This window comes from Chenopodium album, chromosome 11 (assembly GCF_948465745.1).
Source record: "Chenopodium album chromosome 11, dcCheAlbu1.1, whole genome shotgun sequence".
Taxonomy (NCBI): Eukaryota; Viridiplantae; Streptophyta; class Magnoliopsida; order Caryophyllales; family Amaranthaceae; genus Chenopodium; species Chenopodium album.
The window spans coordinates 56,156,200-56,176,217 of record NC_137844.1 but is presented as its reverse complement, the minus strand read 5'-3'; the positions used below and the strand labels follow the sequence as shown (position 1 = coordinate 56,176,217).

Here is a 20,018-nt window from a genome sequence, read left to right as displayed (position 1 = left end):
AACTTTTTGCCTAGTCTCGCGACCAGCTATCTTTGATTGGTCCTTCACTACGACGACCTCGTTTTGAGGTATTTCTTTCTTTGAGTGGTGCGTTTTGTAGTTTGTATCTTCTAACTAAATTTTGCTCATTACATAGAAATTCATCAGGTGGGTAATTTTGTTTTCACTTAGAATTTTTTATATTATATATTTTATTTCTTTCCTATTTTTCTCTCTCATGGTTCATCTTCTATATTTTTTACATTTCAGCTTCAACATTTGTGAATTTCTAGTAGAGTATATGAATGAAATTCAAATTTGATTTCATATGAAATTCTTTGATCGTTAATTGATGGATGTAAGTTTATATTCATTTTTTAATTTAATAGTATTTACTTGTTTTGTAGTATATTTTTTTGAATCGAGAAATTAACATGGTTTATTGAATTGAACATTATATATTTTGGATATGAACATTATTTCTCTCTCATTGGTCAACTTTCATTCTCATATTTTTGGGGAAGTGTTCTACATCTACCAAGAAAAAAAAATGAACATTTACTATAAAAAAAAAATTAACATTTATTTTTTAACATTGCAATATATAAAAATGAACATTTATAATATAAGGGTAAAATATAGAGACTATAAAACTGGAAAAAAAAATGTACATCTAATATTATATAACTGAACATTTCAGTTGTAAGTAAAAATGAACATATAATATTGTTGCTTATTCATCGACATTTTTTTTAAGCTTCAAGTGAAATATCTTGATTTGTTCAATTCTCTTAAATAGATGTCATGCATTTCGCTGAACTATATGATTTAATACCAATTAAATAAATCAACAATATAATTATTATTATTATTATTTTTTAATAATGAACAAAATGCTAATGTCTAACATTATTAATGCTAATGTTAATTAAACATCCTTACTATAAAAACGAACATTTTATACATACAACTGAACAAACTCAAAACTTAGTATTAATTAAAAAGGAAAATGAACATTTGTTTTATAGAATGAACATCATATTGCATGAAAATGAACATTTATTTTATAAGAATGAACATCATACTGCATGAAAATGAACATTTATTTTATAAGAATGAATATCATAATGCATGAAAATGAAAATTTGATTATTGAAAAATACAAAATTATTGTAAATATGTTCAGTTAGTAAATGTTCATTTTTGTAATATTAAATGTTCATTTGTCCATGAGGGGGCTCGAGTCCAGCTATTAATGATTTGCTAATTGGGTGTTTGATAAAGTGGTATTTGGGCTCAAAAAACTCTTTTAGAAAAAACACATTACAAGAGCTTTTTAAATTAGCTTATTGAACAATTAAGTTTTTGGCTCTTAAATACACTAAAAACAATTAACAATTAACAACTATTTACGAAACACTTTTACACAACCAACTAATTATAAAACGATTATTTTTTATTTAAGCAATTTCTAGGAAAATCGATCTATAAACGGAGTATTTTTGTTTTTGAGGAAAAATAAAACAAAAATACTTCATCCTCGACTCCTCCATATTGTCATATACTCATATCCAACTAAAAATAACATATTGATGCCGCTGCTGAGTTGTCGAACTCCCATAGGTTCCACCATGTCACTAGAAAACCTTATCAATGAAAATGAAACAGAACTAGGGAAGTAATTACTTCGTTGCAAAGTCTTGTTATTAAAAGAGCAAGTAAACGCAAATTAAGTGGACTTCTATAAAATTCGGGGTCATCCAGGAATTTCAAAATTGATCTTAAAATCTTAAATTCTTAACTACTATCAAGGGTAAAATCGTACAAAAACACCCAGAAATTTCCAGGAAACGCCAAATACCCCTCCGCCAAACAACCCTATAAATATCTATTTTCCACCTCTTTACGAAACAATATTATCTTCGGTTTTTATCAAAAAAAAAAAAAAAGGGAATATTAATTGTTCTGCGAAAGAAATTCAAAGCGAAGAGAGAGAAAATTCGAAGTTAGAGAGAGAAAGTAATGGATTCATTCTTCCAATCGCAACCTGGTTATGGAAGTTCTTGGAATTTCGATGCTTTCAAGAATCTTCATGAGATTTCTCCCACTGTTCAATCTCATCTCAGACAGGTTTTCTACCTTTATTTATTTATTTATTTATTTTTAATTATTTTTTTCCTGTGATTTTTGGTGTTTGATGGATAGAGTGAATTAATTTGGAAACAATTTAGCGTTTTGGTGTTTGATTAGGTTATGGTTTTTGAATTTTGAGGTTAATTGGATTAAGTTTTTTTGATCTTTATGTTGAAATTTAGGGTTTAGGTATTGGAAATTTTCCGATTAATTTGCATGTTTTTGTGTATAATATAATGATTATGTGATGATGATTAAACTAGCTTTTAATGATACCTTGCTTGACTGCAACCGTTTGATTTGATTGTTTGGAATTATTTTGGAATTTTAATTAAAGCCTAATTACCATATTTATTGCATTTTTAGTGAAATTTTGTTAAATTTCTTATTCATATCTCACCTAATTTAACCTTCCTGTAAATTATGATAGTTGTATGAAAAAAGCATTATACTGTGCATGAACTAAGTACTAATTACCTATTTTGAAAATAGATTTGGTTTATGCAAGATAATATGTAGTTCAAATGCCAATGAAAGTATTATGTAGATGTTATGGTAATCCTCATCAAGCTATGCAATGAGTCTTGTTGCGTGGATTCCAACTAGCTTAATTAATTTAAGTCAAGGGAATTCCCGATTAGCTTAATTGATTCCCGTTTTACATTAGTGAAATTGTTGCTCTTAAATTGGCTGTATACTCCAAAAATTCCTTTGGCTGTTGGTTTATTTTTCATGCTTTTTACTTCATTTCATCTAATGTATTGAACCTTTGGTTTCAGGTATACTTGACATTATGTTGTGCTTTGGTTGCATCGGCGGTTGGGTCGTACCTGCATATCTTGTGGAATATTGGTGGTCTTTTGACTACTCTTGCTTGTTTGGGCTGCATGGCTTGGTTACATGCCACTCACCCATATGAGGAGGTAATGTATATGCTTGATCTTCTCGTGTTCACTTTGATCTTGCTAGCATAGGTCTTGTAACTTCGACATTTCTAAGGGTGTTGTAACTAACTGTTCATTCATTTGGCATGCAGAAAAAAAGAGTTGGCCTGTTAATGACCGCAGCAGCATTTGAAGGAGCATCTATTGGTCCTCTGGTTGACTTGGCTATCCAGGTTGATCCAAGGTATGAATATATGATGCTTGAATTGCTTGATGGATTTCTTGAGTTTTACTGATCCTGTTTGTTGTGATTTATTATATGAGTTGTTTGATTTAGTTGTGTGTGAGATGGTTGCATTATATTCATATTCCTTGCTCTTTTGTATGTGATTCTAAAAATATATTAGTTATATACTTTGGGTTTTCTAATTGTTGTGGAAGTGTCTAAATCAGTTATAGGCCATCTTGTTCTCAGTGCCAATACAAGTGTTATATGGTATCTGCGTGGCATTAATACGTGCGGCATTACACATTGTTACTGTCCAACATAACATTTATAAGTTGGGTGCTTTTACTGCTATTTTTTCAAAACAAATGTTTTGCTCAGAAGTCATCTTGTTTGAGAGGCTAGTCAGATTCTTACTTGTGGTGGTGGTGTGGTGGGGTTGGGGAGGGGGGGGGGGGGCTTATGCTTCTTTTGCTGCTTGCTTTTATGCATTTATTATATATTTCAGGATCCTGTTAAGTTAGTGTTCCTCGTTCACAAATATGAGATTATTAGTAGAATAGTCTTTGCAGCCTTTTCCAGTTACTGATACTTCTGTATGGTTGACAATGCAGTCTTCTGGTTTCTGCCTTTGTGGGTTGTGCGATAGCTTTTGGCTGCTTTTCTGCAGCTGCCATGTTCGCAAAGCGTAGGGAGTTTCTCTATTTGGGGGCTTTGCTTTCATCTGGTGTCTCCATCCTCTTCTGGCTACACTTTGCTTCCTCTCTTTTTGGAGGCTATGCAGCTATTTTCAAGTTTGAGGTATGATATCATCTGGATTACTACATATAACAAATACTGGTCACATGCTTTACTGCTGAGTGCTGACTGGAAAGATTGGTGGTGCATAAATCAGCTTATGGAAAACTGACTTTCAGGCTGGATATTTTATTGAGTTCTCTTATAATTTAATTTCAATTATTTAGAACTTTTTTTTTGTGTTTTCTGTGGTAATTAACGTCTCTGGAAGTGATTTCTGGTGGCATACCAGTTATGAAGTTGTAAGGAGGGGTTTCTGTGGGCAGTGCTTAGGTGTTTTTTTTTTTTTTTTTTTAAAAGCTTTGTACTGATAGATTTTCTTCGTTGTGATGTTGCAGTTGTACTTTGGCCTTTTGGTCTTTGTGGGATACATTGTTTTTGACACTCAGCAGATCATTGAGAAAGCTCACTTTGGTGACCTGGACTATGTGAAACACGCCTTGACTCTCTTCACCGACTTCATCGCTGTATTTGTCAGGATCTTAATCATTATGGTATGTTACCATCTCTGCCTTATTGTCAAAATTATCTAGCTTACATCTTTCATCTTCCACCCCCATCTACACAGAAAATATGAGTTTAGGAAAAAGCTATAAGGGAGATTTAAAAACTTTCTTTTTTGTCCTAGTTTTTTGGAGTGTGATTGCTGATTATAAGTTGCTAGTTACTCTATTAAGTTTCCACCCCCATCTTCATTCCTTGTTTCCTAAATCCTAATGTTTGGATGGAGCTAACGGTGACTTGTTTTGTTGCAGCTGAAGAACTCAATGGAAAAGAATGAGAAGAAGAAGAAGAAGAGAAGGGATTAAGCTCATATGCTTTATTGCCACTGTCAATCATGTGGAGTCAGCGCGTTTTTGTTAAGCCTCAAATTTCTGAACTCAGCATTATAGATGTAATAGTTTGAATACAAACATGAGTCAGATAGCCAGATGGAAACACTTAACATGTAGATATTTGGACAAACTAGAACTTTGTGTCTTAACAAGTTAACATACTTAAAATGATGATGTTTGATCTTGGATTTCTTAGTAACGGTAATGACAGTCATGCATCTTATGTGCAGTTACGTATTTCAGATATATCTCTATTGAATGGAATTTTAACTGTGTGTACTGCTATACATGAGTTGCAATCCGTGAATTTGTTTTTTTTTTTTTGTTCCAAATGAGGATACAAAGCTCCAAAGAAATAAAAACCAACGAAAATAAAAACACACACACAAAGCAAAAACATAAAAGAAAACTACCTACGGAGGGATAAGACGGGGCATAGCCACACCCCTTATATCCTCCTCTAAAATACGACTAAGTTCTACCGGCACTTCATTACTAAATACTTCCAATTGAGAGTCTTGAATAACTCCGCGGTTGGCCAACCAATCCGCCGCTCTATTCCCTTCTCTAAAAACATGTGCTACTATCACTTGCCATCGATCTTCATTGATTAGCTTCAAGCACTGCTGCACATCATGGATACATTCCCCTCTTCTAGCTTCTTTTTTCTGTAATGCTTGTACTACTGCCAAGTTGTCTAGTTGTATCTCAAGCTTTTCAATCTACAAATTTTGAGCCAATTCAATACCCCTGACCAGAGAAAGCACCTCTGCTCTGTAAGCAGAGCAAAAGCCATAGTTTGTTGTGAAAGCCATCACGAAATTCCCAGCATAATCACGAATAATTCCACCTCCACCAGCAGGTCCTGGGCTTCCCTTCGCAGCTCCATCACAGTTCAACACAAACCAACCATAAGAAGGAGCATGCCAAGTGATATTAGCAGGAACTTTGTATCTTTTCTTCTTTGTATCACCATCTAATGCATCCCACAAAGCTCTCTTAGCCTCATCATATCTGACTTGAAGAAAAGCTCCAAAATCTAAGGGTATCTCATCCCTTCTATTGTAAACATAGCAGTTTCTCCATCTCCAAATCCACCATATAGTGACTCTAAAATAAACAGGCCGAGATTCTTTACCTTCAATGTTATCATCTTTCGCATTCTCCATGATCCACTTTCTGATATTACCTTGGTAGAATCTATGGCTAATCGAATCATCTACTGTCTTTCTCCACACCAGTCTTGCAACAGGACAATCCCTGATTATGTGAAGAGTACTCTCTTCTGCAGCACCGCATATATAGCATCTTGGGTTGTCTATCATCTTTCTCTTGAATAAATTCAAATTACCCAGTACACGGTCATGTACAGCCAGCCACATAAATGCTCGTATCCTCTGTTGTACTGGAGCATTCCACACAACATCCCAGCAGTCATCATCTAAAACATCAGTATGATGTTTCATAATACTTATAGCTGATTTGATGGAAAATTTTCCCTTATCCCCATCTTTCCAGTACACAAGGTCTCCTATTGAAGGATCAACACGCACCTCGTAGCTCTGAATTTTTTTCAACACAGTTTGATCTAGATAAGGGGCTATTACATTCCACCTCCAACCATGTCCTGCTTCCCACATTTCCCCGACTGTGGCTGCTGATAGTTCTTCTGGAATAGGCTGTATTGCTAAGCTGCTAAGAGGTTCATTTGTTGCCCACTTATGATCCCAAAAAAGAGTTCTCTCACCATTCCCAATTGCCATCTTCACTCCCTCACCCAGGACCTTAGCATTCTCCGTTATACCACTCCATACATTTGACATCCCAACCTTGGGTTCAAACATATCAAGGTCACACCGACCCTTACAATATTTAGCTCGAAGGACTCTTGACCAAAGGGCATTAGGCTCGGAGAGAATTCGCCATCCTAGCTTAGTTAAAAACGCAGCATTGGCTTGTTTTGCAGAAAAAATCCCAAATCCTCCTTTCTCTTTTGGACGTTGTAAGACTTCCCAAGATAAGAGGTGAACTCCTCGTTTATCTTCATTCCCACCCCATATGAACTTCCTCGTTTTTCTATTTATGTCCTCACATATTGACCTCGGAATTTTGGCTGACTGCATTGAATAACATGCCATAGTAGATAGGGTCGACTTTGCAAGGGTGATTCTCCCCGCAAGGGAGAGATATTTTGTCTTCCAACCCGAGAGCTTTCTATCTATTTTCTCGCACAAATGGCTGAAAGTATCTTTGGTAACACGACTTGTGAGGGTCGGCATGCCAAGGTACATACCCAAATCCGGGGTGGCCTCCATTTGAAGCGCAACACTTATTTCATTCTGAGCATTGCTATCCATATTTGCCGAAAAATAAACTCTCGATTTCGAGAGACTTACTTTCTGACCTGAGGCTCGACAGAATCTCTCCAAGCAGCTTCGAATAATATCAGCTTGTTCCACGCTTGCTTCCGCAAAAAGAATTATATCATCCGCGAAAAATAAGTTGGAAAGCAATGGGCCATCACGACTTGCTCTAATTGGTTTCCACCATTTATTCACTATCGATTCTTCAATCACTTGATAAAATCTTTCCATGCACATTACAAATAAATATGGTGAAAGAGGATCTCCTTGACGGATGCCTCTACTTGGTTTGAAGCTTTTCAAAGGTTCGCCATTCCATAACACTTGGAGAGAAGCCGTAGTGATACACTCCATAATCACTTCAATCATAGTGATAGGTAAATTCATTTGCACCATTGTATCTCTTATAAAAGACCATCGAAGCCTATTGTACGCCTTTTCAAAGTCGATTTTAATGGCCATATAACCTTTAGCTCCTTGCTTCCTTCTCATGGTGTGGATGACCTCTTGTACAATCACAATGTTGTCCGTTATTTGGCGCCCCGGAACAAAACTAGCTTGGGTATTGGAGATCAACAAAGGTAACACCTCCTTTAGTCTATTCACAATGACTTTCGTGACAATTTTGTATGCTACATTACACAACCCAATTGGACGAAATTGAGAAGCTAGTTCCGGATTCTCTATCTTTGGGATCAAAGCTATAAGGGTTTCATTGAGCTTTTCTGGAATACCCTTACCTTCCAATATCGGCATAATCGTGCTGAAAACTGTGCTAGCCACTATTTCCCAATTTTTTTGATAGAACAACGCTTGAAATCCATCCGGCCCCGGAGCCTTTAAAGCACCCATCTCCTTAATTAAAGCTTCCACCTCCATCTTCGAATACGGTCTCACCAAATTACCCCATTCAAGAGCAGGAATTTCTGGGAAAATGTCTTGCGGAACATCAAACCTGGTAGGCCCTTCTTCTTCAGTGAATAAATTAGCAAAATACTGAACAATATGGTCCTGTATTTCCAGTTTATCTTTGAGCAAATTTCCATTGCTATTTTTGATGGTATCAATTTTATTTTTCCACCTTCTTATAACTGTGCTCAAATGGAAAAATGAGGTATTTCTATCACCATTTTTAATCCAATCTACGCGAGATTTTTGATACCAAATTAGCTCTTCTCGATCCAAAATTTCATCAAGCTCCCTTCGAAGTCTAGCTTCCAACTTAATGAGCCCTCGATCAGACTTCTCAGCAAGTTTCTTTTGAATTCCACCAATTCTAGCAAGAAGGATCTTTTTTTGTTTGAAGACATTCCCAAAAACATCTCTATTCCAGGTTTGTAAATCTCCCGAAAGCTTCGACAAAGAGTTCATTAAATTCCCCTGCTTATCCCATCGCTCTTTGACAAAAGAATTAAAATTCTCATGTGTTAACCACGCCGCTTGAAATCGAAATGGTCGATGGAGAGATTGAAAGGGAGCGAATCCATTAGGAGAAATAAAGAGTGGACAATGGTCCGAATGAACTGCTGGCAAGTGCTTTACTTGTGCTTGATCAAACCGCAAAGCTGATAACTTGTTATTTAGTACGATTTTAGGGTACTTTTGAACCTTGTTTTCGTGATTATTCGACATCAAAGTTCATTATTTATCCTATTTTTATACAAATTTTGTACCATCCATGCACGGGTTGTTTGTGTTTTTGATGTAATGTAGCTATTTTTAGCACCATATATGGATGTGATCAATCATGAGTGAACAAGGAGAAGGGCAAGCTTGGTTGATAGAGCAATGGAGGAAGAAGGATGAGTGCTTTAAAGAGAAATGGAAAGCTTTGAAGGATTGTTTGCACAAGGGCCAACTTCAACTGACCATAACTTTTGTTCTACTCAACATTTTGAAGTTATTCAAATTGGAGAATAAATTTCATCTCAAGAGCTTTCCAACGACTGGTCACATGCCTTATTCCGATGAGTAACGAAGAAGTTATGACCTTCTGAAAATAAGCTATTTCGCCAGAAAAGGGCTGCACGTCCGTGCCAATAATGGCACGTCCGTGCAGGTCCCTGCACGTCCGTGCCAAATGAAGCACGTCCGTGCAAGGTCAGGTAGTAGCTACTGCTCGTATTTTAACAGGTCTGCACGTCCGTGCAACCTTTGGCACGTCCGTGCCGACCTGTAGACGGGTCGGTTTTCTCGTTTTCTCCGTCCTTTCTATTTGGGGTAATATATATACCTTCTTAGCTCCGATTGTACGAAAATGAGCTTCTTAGTGTAATTTTAGCTTAGGTTAGGGTTTTTAGAGAGAGAAACTCTCATTTTCTAGAGAGAGAAAGTGGGAAAAACTTGTTGAAAGCTTGGAATATGAAGAATTGAAGGAAGGAGACTTGAAGATTTGATTATTTCTTGCAGTATCAATGAGAATTTCTTACTCTCTCTCTTATTTTATTGCTTTAATTACTTATTTTTGCATCTTTTCTAGTTTAATTACTTATTTATGTTAATTTAGTGTTTGAATTCATGCTCTTAGTTGTTAATTCCTTAGCTTTGCAATTTATAATGTTTTGTGAGTAGTTTATTTACTTGGGATGGTTGAAACCATTGATGAATTCACAAATACTTGTTTGCATGTGTTGATTTAGCTAATGTGGGATGTTAATTAGTTGAGCTTAAGTGGTTTCATTGTTAGTTCTTGTAAGTGGCCATTGCTAGAACTATTTATCTAAGCTTTCTCAATGAAGGATCGAGAGATGAACTTGAGTTAGTTCCATTATGCTTAATTGACTTGAAATGCCATGAGAATAGGAATTTCTAGTCAAGGGAATGTTTATGTCATTGTGATTATGTTTTAACACTTGATTTATGCTTTGTAACCACGAGAGTAGGTTGTATTCATGATTCAAGTAATCCCTCTAGCTTGAGAGAGTAGTTGGGTGCCTTAGATGACTTCCCCTAATTTATTCCCAAATGCTATGTTTTGTATGTTAAATTGTAGTTTGTGAATGACTTAATTGGTGGGTACCTTCCCAAGATCCTTTTTATATTATTGTTTGTAGTTTTTTTCTTTATAACTCAAAACCCAAAAAGACTTGTCTTAGCTTATCACAAATCAATATTTGTTAGTGCTCCCCTTAGTCCTTGTGGGATCGACCCTTACTTGCCCTTTCTACCCATTAGAGAGACCAAGTTAGGTTTTTATCTTTGGTAGGCTCGACGACGGCCTATCAAAAGCCCATTCATCATTGCATAAGGCTCTATCGAGGCGAGCACTCTGTCTCGTTTCTTCACTTCGACCCCTAGACCAGGTATGTGCAGCACCTGTGAATTCCACCTCAATTAAGTCTAATTCCTCAATCCACTCATTGAAGAGCCTCGATCTTCTATCCGTTTCTCTACACGACTTGTTGCGTTCTGAGGGAAATCTCGTGTCATTAAAATCACCTGCTAATAACCAAGGCTTATTATGAGTCCTCGCAAATTCACCCAATTCTTCCCATAATTCTTTTCTCTTAGCAGGGTCTGGGCTTGCGTAGATGGCTGTAAAATACCAAGGGACAGCACCCGTTCGACTGACTTCCAGAGAGATATACTGATTGTGCTTATTAATCGGGGTGAGAGTGACAACTTCAGGTCTCCAATAAATCCAAATTCCCCCACTAAACCCAACTGCATCAACTCTAGTATGACCCGAGTATGCTAAGATCTCAGCAATTTTATTCGCTTGTTCTCCACCCATATGGGTCTCGACAAGTACCACTACACTAGGTTGGTTCGAACGAACCAAATCTTTAAGTACAGTTATGAAATTACGGTTTCCCGCACCTTGAACATTCCATACCAAGCAGGTTATTGGAAGAGTATCTGGAGCAAGATTAGGTATTGTGTCTACCATAGAAATTGGTATTGAGGGGAGCGAAGTAACATACGCTTGACATAGTAGCTTCAGCAAACGCTGTACTTCATTGGGAAGACCCAACATCATAACTAACTCCGGTGGATTTGACACCGGTGGCATCCAAGACTCCAACCGTATTTCCAACACATGGATCAGGGGGTTCACCATTATCAAATATGGTTGGTCCATTGTATACCCCACACATAGTGTTTTGTCCGGGGGTACCATTAATTCACTTGCGGATTGTTAAATAATTGTCATCTAATAGCCATGGTCCTTGAGTAAGCACATAATTATAATCCGCTTCATTAGTGAATCTTGCAATATAGTAATTGCACCCAATGTCAGTTAGCGTTAATTCCCCCTTAATATTCCATTTCTTTTTGAGACGCCTCATTAATCCAATATACCCCAACTTACCACTGAACATCTTAATTATTAAGGATGTTTTCCATGGCTGTCTCAATCTTTTCTTCTCATCCTTGGTAAGTTTGATAACAGGGCACCTGCTATCGTTTAGGATTTCCTCCGGGATTTCTTCATCATCAGAGACTTCATCTTCCTCCTCTTCTCCATGGGACAAGAAGGGCTGTTGTATCGATGCTTCATTTCTCATAACATCTCTGAATGAGATATGTGTTCGAGGCTCCCCTTGAGACTGGTTTTCCTCTCTAACAACATTTCGTGTCAACCTTAAACCCTCCTCCTGGTTATCTCGATCGACTTCCATATCCCCATCTCCATTAGAAGGGTTGGAATTGAAAATGTATTGCATAATTTTCCTTTTAGGTTTTTTGTTGGACCGATCAAATTGATCATGTTCTTCACTGGATTTCCCAGCATTTCTTAGGGTTTCAATATCTTTTTCCGTAGAGAGCATTTCAATAGCTTTTTTTTATATCACATATATTATTTTATTATAGGAAATTTGCAATCCGTGAATTTGTGTATGTACTATGTTTATATATATTACTTTGGTACAATTCATCAAAGCAGTAATGTACCATGAAGAAGTTGTATTGCTTATGATGGATAAGAATCTTGCTAGTTACTCGTAACAAAGTTCCGACTCTAAAATAATTACTCGTAACAAAGTTCTATATGACTAAATGAGCTTTCATGGTTAAGTTTCAAGGCTTAGATCATACCTCATTGCTGTTGCTGTTTTATATTTCGTACATGATTTAGTCAATTTTTTTTTTTATTTTTTCTATTTCTCTATGAAATTCTTGTGATGTCATCACTGGTATTGTAAACGTTTAGAGATGATGTAAGCTCAAAGAATTGTAGTTTGGTTTCAAATTGCATATTTGAAATTAATTTTGATAATTGATACCTATCACTTTTGAGAATAACCATGAATCCATGACATTATATCATTAGGGAGTTGGTGAATCGTAATGACGAAAACGTATCAAGTACTCCATCCGTATATCAATGCAAATTTTTTATCGCAAATATTTTTAATTTCACACTAGCAAAAATTATAAAAATTAGATATTTACCCTTATTGAGGGATATACTCATCGAGACATAAATAGAGATAAATGTAGAAGATTCTCTCTAATTTTAATAGTTGGAAAATTTCAAATAGAACTTACATTACGAAACGGAGAGTGTACTAATTTGAAACTTTCTTTGTAGTCGTCATTATGTCAATAATAATTCCTATACCTTGAAAAAGAGCACAATGTTGCAATTTTTAATTCAAGTAGACACTGGAACTACAGAAATTCACTTGCCTGATAATAATTCAACTCGACACAAAAAACACTCCATGAATTTCATTTCAATTGAACTCCAGGTCTGCTGATTTGCTTTGTCAACATGCTAGAGTGCTAGACAAAAATAGACAAGAAAACTAAACTACTATGTTTTTCACTGCAATCATTAGATCCTAAACCACAAGTAAATCCTATTTGACATATCAAGGGCAAGGATACACAGGAGATGAAAAGATGACGGAATCGAGCGCAATGAGCAAATTTTGATGATCAATATACAGAAAGCAAGGGCCACCCTGAGAGAAGATGGGGAAACTTAGGTAAACCATGGCTAATGATACAGAGAAGAATCAGTTTCCTGCACTGATGAAGACAACTATGCTGTAGCAGGTGGAGACAAAGAGAGTTTTAACAGAATGCCGAGCATAATCCCTATTATTGCCACAAAAAGAGAGAATTTGCACGAGAAGCCAGAGTTACTTTTGCGCTGTCTGCTGCGCCTTCTCCACATTTCCTGAATCAGCCCAAAAAAAAGCAATATAAGTGAATAAGTGATTGCTTTGATTTCAACCAGCTAGGTGTTCAAATACTCATTAATGATTAGAATAACAAGTGTGCAGATAAACTATTAAGATCCTAATTAAATTAAAGGAAAGGAGTAAACTATCAAGGTTTGCAACCTAACTTTCTGTGTTAAACAGGTCATTATTCTGGTTTATACATCAAATAACGATCAATGGTGTGAGAAGTTGAACAATTTAATGATTTTCATCTTGTTCATGCATCGCAGTATATTAAGTATCACTTAACACAAAGGGTCATGGCAGTTCCAAAAAGACCTGTCAACCCCTAAATCATGCACTATAGAGGCAATTTCTTTTGCACTTAATCCTTTCTGATTTTACCAATTCTTTGTGCCAATAGAGTCTCAAATGGAAAATAGTTGATGGGGGCATTGTAGATTTGCATATAACCCCAATCATTTTTAAGAAAATATGTAATATTACAGCTTAAAGTAACATGATGATAAGACAGGTCAAAGAGGATTGCTCATCATAAAAACTACCATCAACAAGCCCCCATAATCACCAAAGATAGACCCCTGCATCCCCCCCCCCCCCCCCCCTCCTCTCTATGCAGCCTTATTAGAAGAGAGGGGAAGCGATGTCTGATGCAGATTGATTGCAAAACTGGTGGTTAAGAAACAAATCAGGGTATCTCACTCTTGAACAAACTAGACTTTGCTTCACATTCTCTCTTGCAAATCAGTGAGATACCCTGATTTGTTTCTTAACCGCCAGTTTTGCAATCAAAGTTTAACTGGCTCAAATAGATAGTTCCACACCTCTATCCCAAAAGTGGGGAGATGGAAACAGAAGCAACATCTTAACATAGCCTCAACAATGCCTATTTTCTTCCCATTTTTTCACTTGAGATGGAAGTAATATATACCAAGAAAAAGAAGTGACAAATCTAAAATATCCAGCAAATCAAAGCTAGTCGTATGCTTACCAGTTCCTGTTGGAGTTGCTGTGTTTGTCGAACGGCTGCATCTCTTTCTTCTTTTATGCGCTGCAAAGTCTGTTTCTACCCAAGAAGGAAAAAAAAAAGGTAAGCAAAAGGGGACAAAAAAAAAAAAGTGAGGCTAAGGAAGAGTTAACTTTATTCTAATGCATTACTAATACCCTAGTTCATTCATTATGGTGGTACATAAAGAAAGTAAAATCAGGGTAATTATCTGAGATGATGTATCCAAGAAATCACCCTCCCACTAAAAAAAAATGCTGTAACCTACCCATTTAACCCCCATTGTTAAAAAAAGCTGTCTATTTTTGGAAGCATTACATTCATGTGATTTGGTTGCTTCTGTGGTTAAAAAAACTGATAGTAGTGAAAACTTGCAAGTTCAAAACAATGTATCCTTCATTATGGCAACCCTATATAACAGAAAAGTAAGAAGCTTTAAGTTGGTAACTCACATCTTCGACACCTTGATTGCCCTGAGCCTGAGATGTAGAAAGAAGAAAGATATTACATTAAAGAAATGCTTCTGGATCTAAAAATTAAGAAGAAACGCTTAAATGTAACCACGCAGTTGAGAGCTAGAGACACAATGTAGAGCAACATCAACTCCACCACTTGAAAAAGAATCATAAAGGAACACAGATATAACAATGCAATCTAATGGCTAAGAAGTAAGAGCTCACATTTAAGCCTCTTCCAGGCTTACTAGCTGAGTCGTCTTCAGCATTACCCTGAGTTGAATTTGGAGAGACGTACACAACCCTGAGTTTGCATTCCTCAATTGTCCTTCCACTATCCTTGTTAAACTATATCAATATTTTTAGATGAATCAGCCATGGTATGTTTCAACCTCTTATGTTAGCAATATTGCAAGTAATGTCCAGTTAAGTGTGCTTACAGTATCTTGTGGAAGATCATCCACATCACTATTTGGAGACACTATTGTGCTCTGAAGTAGAAACTTATCCTTGCATTGCATATCTGGAGGATATTCTTGCTGAGCCTGGAGAGTGACTGCAATTCCATTATTATCCAAATATCAATATAAATTCTAAATTCCAGTTAAGAACAATATCAAAAAATAGAAAGCAACAACGTTAACCAAATCAAAGCCACAAATCAATATGTTCATGAACCTCTGGAAACGAATATATCTTGAAGCAAGTGCCTTCTAAGAGGAACTAAGAGTTCCGACATTAAATATCAAAAAAATCCTATCCCAAGCTCATAACCCACCCAGACACTTCTTAATATTTGTTTTGAAGCTCTTTTATTTAAACCGAACTTAATATGTGAACAATCCGTGCTGCGTAAGACATGAAAGGATTAAGAATTTAAGAGCATAAGAACAAATTGTATCTTCATAAAGTTACAAGCTATGCAAAGAATTTCAAATGGAGAAAAGGCTATCATCCATCATTAAACAAATTTCAAGGGCCCCATGCCATAGTCAAGTACTGAACAGCTGATGAACAATTCCATCATAGTCAACATTTTTTTTAAAAAAAAAAAAAAAAAAAAACACTATTGGCAGTGAAACTATAACTTGCTAAGTGAAGTTTTACTGACCATTGCAAGCAAGAAATTGATATTTACAACAGGAATATAACTTTTGACCTGGAATTTTGGACTTTCTAATATTACTCTTTGCAAGTAAAAGTTAAAATTACCTCTTATAACACATGAATCCCAAGGATGTAAAACACCAGTATTGGGCCGTACGTAGTACCTTTTGGGAGAAGTGGTCTTCACCTGGCAAGAGTGCATCAAGACTCAGATCCCGCATAAGAAAAAACGCTGAGGGGGGGGGGGGGGGGGCTACTTTGTCCTGTTTTGTTTAGAGATGATTGACTTTTGTAATCTTATCGGTTAAATTTGACTAATGATATTTAATTCCAAGGATTTAAGAAAATATACAGAGTATAATTTATTGCAATAATAAAATTTCAAGATTACAATGATGTAGATAAAGAAAAAAAATTTAAAATAATGTAGTAGCAGTTTTCACGTTATGATTTTATAAATACCCATATTTTTGAATAAATCATTGACGGGAAAAAAATTGACATTTAAATAAGAATTAGTTGCAAATAGCTTTGGACAGATGGATTAGTATTTTACCTTAAAAGCAACATTCTGATCTGTGTTGTTCGTAACTTTCAGGTCACAAAAGCTTTGCCTTTCCAGTTCAACTGTTAAACAGAAAAAAAAAGTAAAAAAAAAAAAAAAAAAGAACAAGATAGGAATTATTATTAAGACTCAAGAATTGAAATTTTCAAAGATAACCAAATTAAGCATGTGATTCTTTCCAAACTAAAATATACTTCGTAATAAAAAGGTTCATTTGCTAAATTTCAATTGATTTCGCAGAAGCATGACTCAGTTGTTTGCAAAACACTACTACACCACTCGGTTTACAGCTTATATTTTGCTACTTATAGCTCAAGCACTATTCCATCCCCCCCAAAATAGAGAGAGTGAGAGTTCAACAGAAACAACAATAAAAACCAATTTCAGCATGTACAAAAGGGTTGAAAACCATGCTCTCAAAGACAAGGTTCAAGTTGTGGTCTATATTATCATCATCATGGCACTTAAACAGAAAAAACAAAGAACTGCTAAACTGGATTGTTCCACAAACTCTTCTTATCCTATTCTCCCTTAATGCTGACACAACTGCAATTCTAATTGCCAACAGCGGCAGAAAGACCCAAAACTCTCTTCCACCAAACGTCCCAAACAAATAGTTTCTGAGAAAACAAGCAGCAATCACACAGATAGACAATCATCCCTTTAAATGGAAACCATACATCTTACTATCTTAGAAACCTGGTCTCATTACCTTATATAAGTTATCTGCCTTAATCTACCCAAAACAAGGTCCAGGCAAAGATCAAAGTAATTGTGATCCATACAAACCTATTGATTTCAACATATGACATATTCTGTAGTCTGTAGACTCTGTATTCTATTTGTTGCAAAAATAAGCGGTTCAGTCTGGTGTTATCTAGGGTCTAACAGAAAAATTCACAGGTAAGGTTAAAATCTAACCAATCCTAAGATTAGCCAACTTCTATGGGTGGGGCATAAGGACATAATGAGAAGTTAATGCAACGTTATACTTCATAGTCCATAACATGGTTCCTTTTTTTTTTCTTTTTTCTTTTGAAATTAGAACTACATCTCAACATAAATGATACAAAGTCATCCAATAAATTATTTACATATACTATTATACTACATATTTGATTATAGTTAATCAGTAGATGCACTTTTCTTAAACAAGAGGCTCTAATCCTCTGCTGAAACTGAGAAATACTATGTACTCATAATTATGCATTCAGCATTTTAGTTTATTTTCACTGTTCCATATTTAATTTCTATCAAACTTACTATTCAAATCACTACATTTCTTGAATCTAAAAGTTCAAGAGCCTCCTTCAAAAGAGAAGTCCAAAAAGAAACATATAAAAAATAAACAAAGTAGTGCAGTTCAAGTTTCTGAACTACTAGCCCACATTAGGATCTTTTTGACTAAGCACTCCATCACAAACTGATTTGTAATAAATATAATGCAGCATAATTCTTAAACAAATCCCAATCAAATATCAGGTGTGAAATAGCTTCTCAAATGTATATCAAATGTCAACTGTCTACATAACCACACAATACTAATAACAGATAGTCAGAGACCTGATAGACACAAACAAAATATAATACTTGTACCAAATAACTCCCTCAATTTGTCGCCATCTCAACACTTAAAAACTACATTTTCCTATACCTTATTGTACTCTAATTCATACAACGTCGTAAAATTGGTTGTCCTTTTAAACAAACAATGCAAATCTATCAATTTTGGATGCCTAAAATAAGTAACAACTCCTTAGCATAGGAAAATTGCCTTCATAGTTTCATATCAATCCTATACATGACACTATCCTATGATCAAACTCATATACTAGAAACGAAACCGTCTTCGAAGAATATTACGACTCGTATCCACAATCAAGGCCATTCAATTACTCAGCACCTCAAAAACAACATCCTCACCATTTAACACTCTAGATTAAATAAATTAATCACAGCAGCATATTGCCTATTATGATGAAGTCTTAATTACATTGCTAACTTAATTAATTACTCAACTAATTAATACAATAGCATAAACGAGACAAATCAAGCAACAAAATCATTCTCCGTACAAAATAACCACAAAATAAAACAGCAATTTAATAGAAAATTACGCATTCAACAACAAACACAAAAATAAAATCAAAATCAACGAAAAAATGAGGAGAAAAATTACATTGAAATTTAAGCTCGTCAGGATGAACAAAGATCAACTGTTTACTGGTAACATTCATGGTTGTAACCACCATTAATTCCTTCAAAACCTATCAACAACACTCCAAAGAAAACCTGTTCAAATTCATCAAAAAAATCGGAAAAAAACTCAAAAAATCGACAAAAATCCTGAACAAATTAGAGAGAAAAGCGCGAAAAGATGTAGAAATGAAAGAAAAAAAAACTAACATAAAGATGCGAGTGGAGGAGAAGAAGAAGAAGGTGCGAAAATGGCGGATCGAACTCGCGTCAATTAGAAAGAGAGCGAAAACGAAACTAATTATAGCTTTCCTCTCTAAAAATTTCAACCTAAGTTTTTTTTTTTTTTTTTTTTGAATTTTTTGAAATGAATTTCAACCCAAAAAAAAAAAATATTTAGGAGTACTACGGTTGAGAGAGAGGAAGAGGAGGAGGAGGAGAGAGAATTCAGGTATTTTTTGCAGAAATTTGGAGGAGAGAGAATGAAGAAGAAGTGACGCGTGGCATTTATATGATGTCAGAGGAGAGAGAAAGAGAGAGACGTTAATGGGTTACGGTTTGTGGGTTGGAGTTTGCTGGCTGGATTTGGGACCCATCTTACTTGGTGGTTACCCGCCTCTTTTTTTTTTTCTCTTCATTAACCACTCCATACCAGTTCTCTAAAATCGATTTTGGTCATGGTCACGATTCTAGCAAATGTGTCGTGTTGTGTTATTTTTATATTTGTTTGAGAAATTAAATAGGTTGAAAAGGCTCAACACTAATTCAACTGGTTTTATAAACTTGTTGTGTCGTTTTGACACATTTTACTAATCTTGTCGAAATTGCGTGACGGTAATTCACTTTTTTTGTGTTCAATTCGTATCGTGTTATAAGTAAGAGTGTTAGCTTCATTATGGGATGGCGAGAAGAGAAATATTGTACATCTTAGACGGGCCATATTTATCATAAATTCCATAAATTATTGGTTATATTTCTTAAGCAAGTTGATTCGTGTTAATTTCGTGTTAGAATTCACTACAATAACCCGACCTGTTTAAATAAACGTGTTGTAAACCCTTAACACTAACTCGATTTTTTTCGTGTCTAATTTGTGAAATGTGTTAGCTTTTGCTAGTTGTAGGTCATGTTATGTTCACGTTAATTTCACTTATTTAAAGGTAAATAAGTTTAGACAATGGGTTGTTATTTTACATAAGATAAGATTATACTATGTCTTCATTAGTGTTAAAGAGGTTTAATATGTAGATAAATATAATGACCCTGTGATAATATTGGTTCTAATGGAAAAATATAGGTGACCTTTATATAAAAAGAAACGATACTATTTTGT

At 35.3% G+C, this 20,018-nt stretch overlaps 3 protein-coding genes across 4 annotated transcripts; 1 reads left to right on the top strand and 2 right to left on the bottom strand.

The window, feature by feature from the left end:
• The first annotated feature begins 1,813 nt into the window (after nt 1–1,813).
• LOC145567848 (bax inhibitor 1-like) lies at nt 1,814–5,102 on the top strand. Its single transcript, XM_081627253.1, has 6 exons — nt 1,814–2,109; nt 2,892–3,035; nt 3,149–3,240; nt 3,837–4,023; nt 4,359–4,514; nt 4,776–5,102. Exons 1-6 carry the CDS (start codon nt 2,002–2,004, stop codon nt 4,827–4,829), a joined length of 741 nt encoding a protein of 246 aa, XP_081483379.1. The 5' UTR covers nt 1,814–2,001; the 3' UTR covers nt 4,830–5,102.
• A 167-nt stretch (nt 5,103–5,269) lies between these two features.
• Nucleotides 5,270–11,300, bottom strand: LOC145566932 (uncharacterized). The gene is made up of 3 exons (XM_081626192.1): nt 10,535–11,300; nt 5,624–8,616; nt 5,270–5,578 (listed from the first exon to the last, which is right to left on the bottom strand). Exons 1-3 carry the CDS (start codon nt 11,298–11,300, stop codon nt 5,270–5,272), a joined length of 4,068 nt encoding a protein of 1,355 aa, XP_081482318.1.
• A 1,662-nt stretch (nt 11,301–12,962) lies between these two features.
• On the bottom strand, nt 12,963–19,165 carry LOC145567847 (vesicle-associated protein 2-1-like). 2 transcript variants are annotated; one of them, XM_081627252.1, is made up of 9 exons: nt 18,896–19,165; nt 18,669–18,781; nt 16,481–16,551; nt 16,030–16,111; nt 15,258–15,373; nt 15,043–15,165; nt 14,815–14,841; nt 14,348–14,416; nt 12,963–13,349 (listed from the first exon to the last, which is right to left on the bottom strand). In XM_081627252.1, exons 2-9 carry the CDS (start codon nt 18,739–18,741, stop codon nt 13,212–13,214), a joined length of 699 nt encoding a protein of 232 aa, XP_081483378.1. In that variant the 5' UTR covers nt 18,742–18,781; nt 18,896–19,165; the 3' UTR covers nt 12,963–13,211. The 2 variants fall into 2 exon arrangements, with proteins under 2 accessions (XP_081483378.1, XP_081483377.1); XM_081627251.1 differs by having other exon boundaries at nt 14,348–14,422; nt 18,896–19,164.
• Between the last annotated feature and the right edge of the window lie 853 nt (nt 19,166–20,018).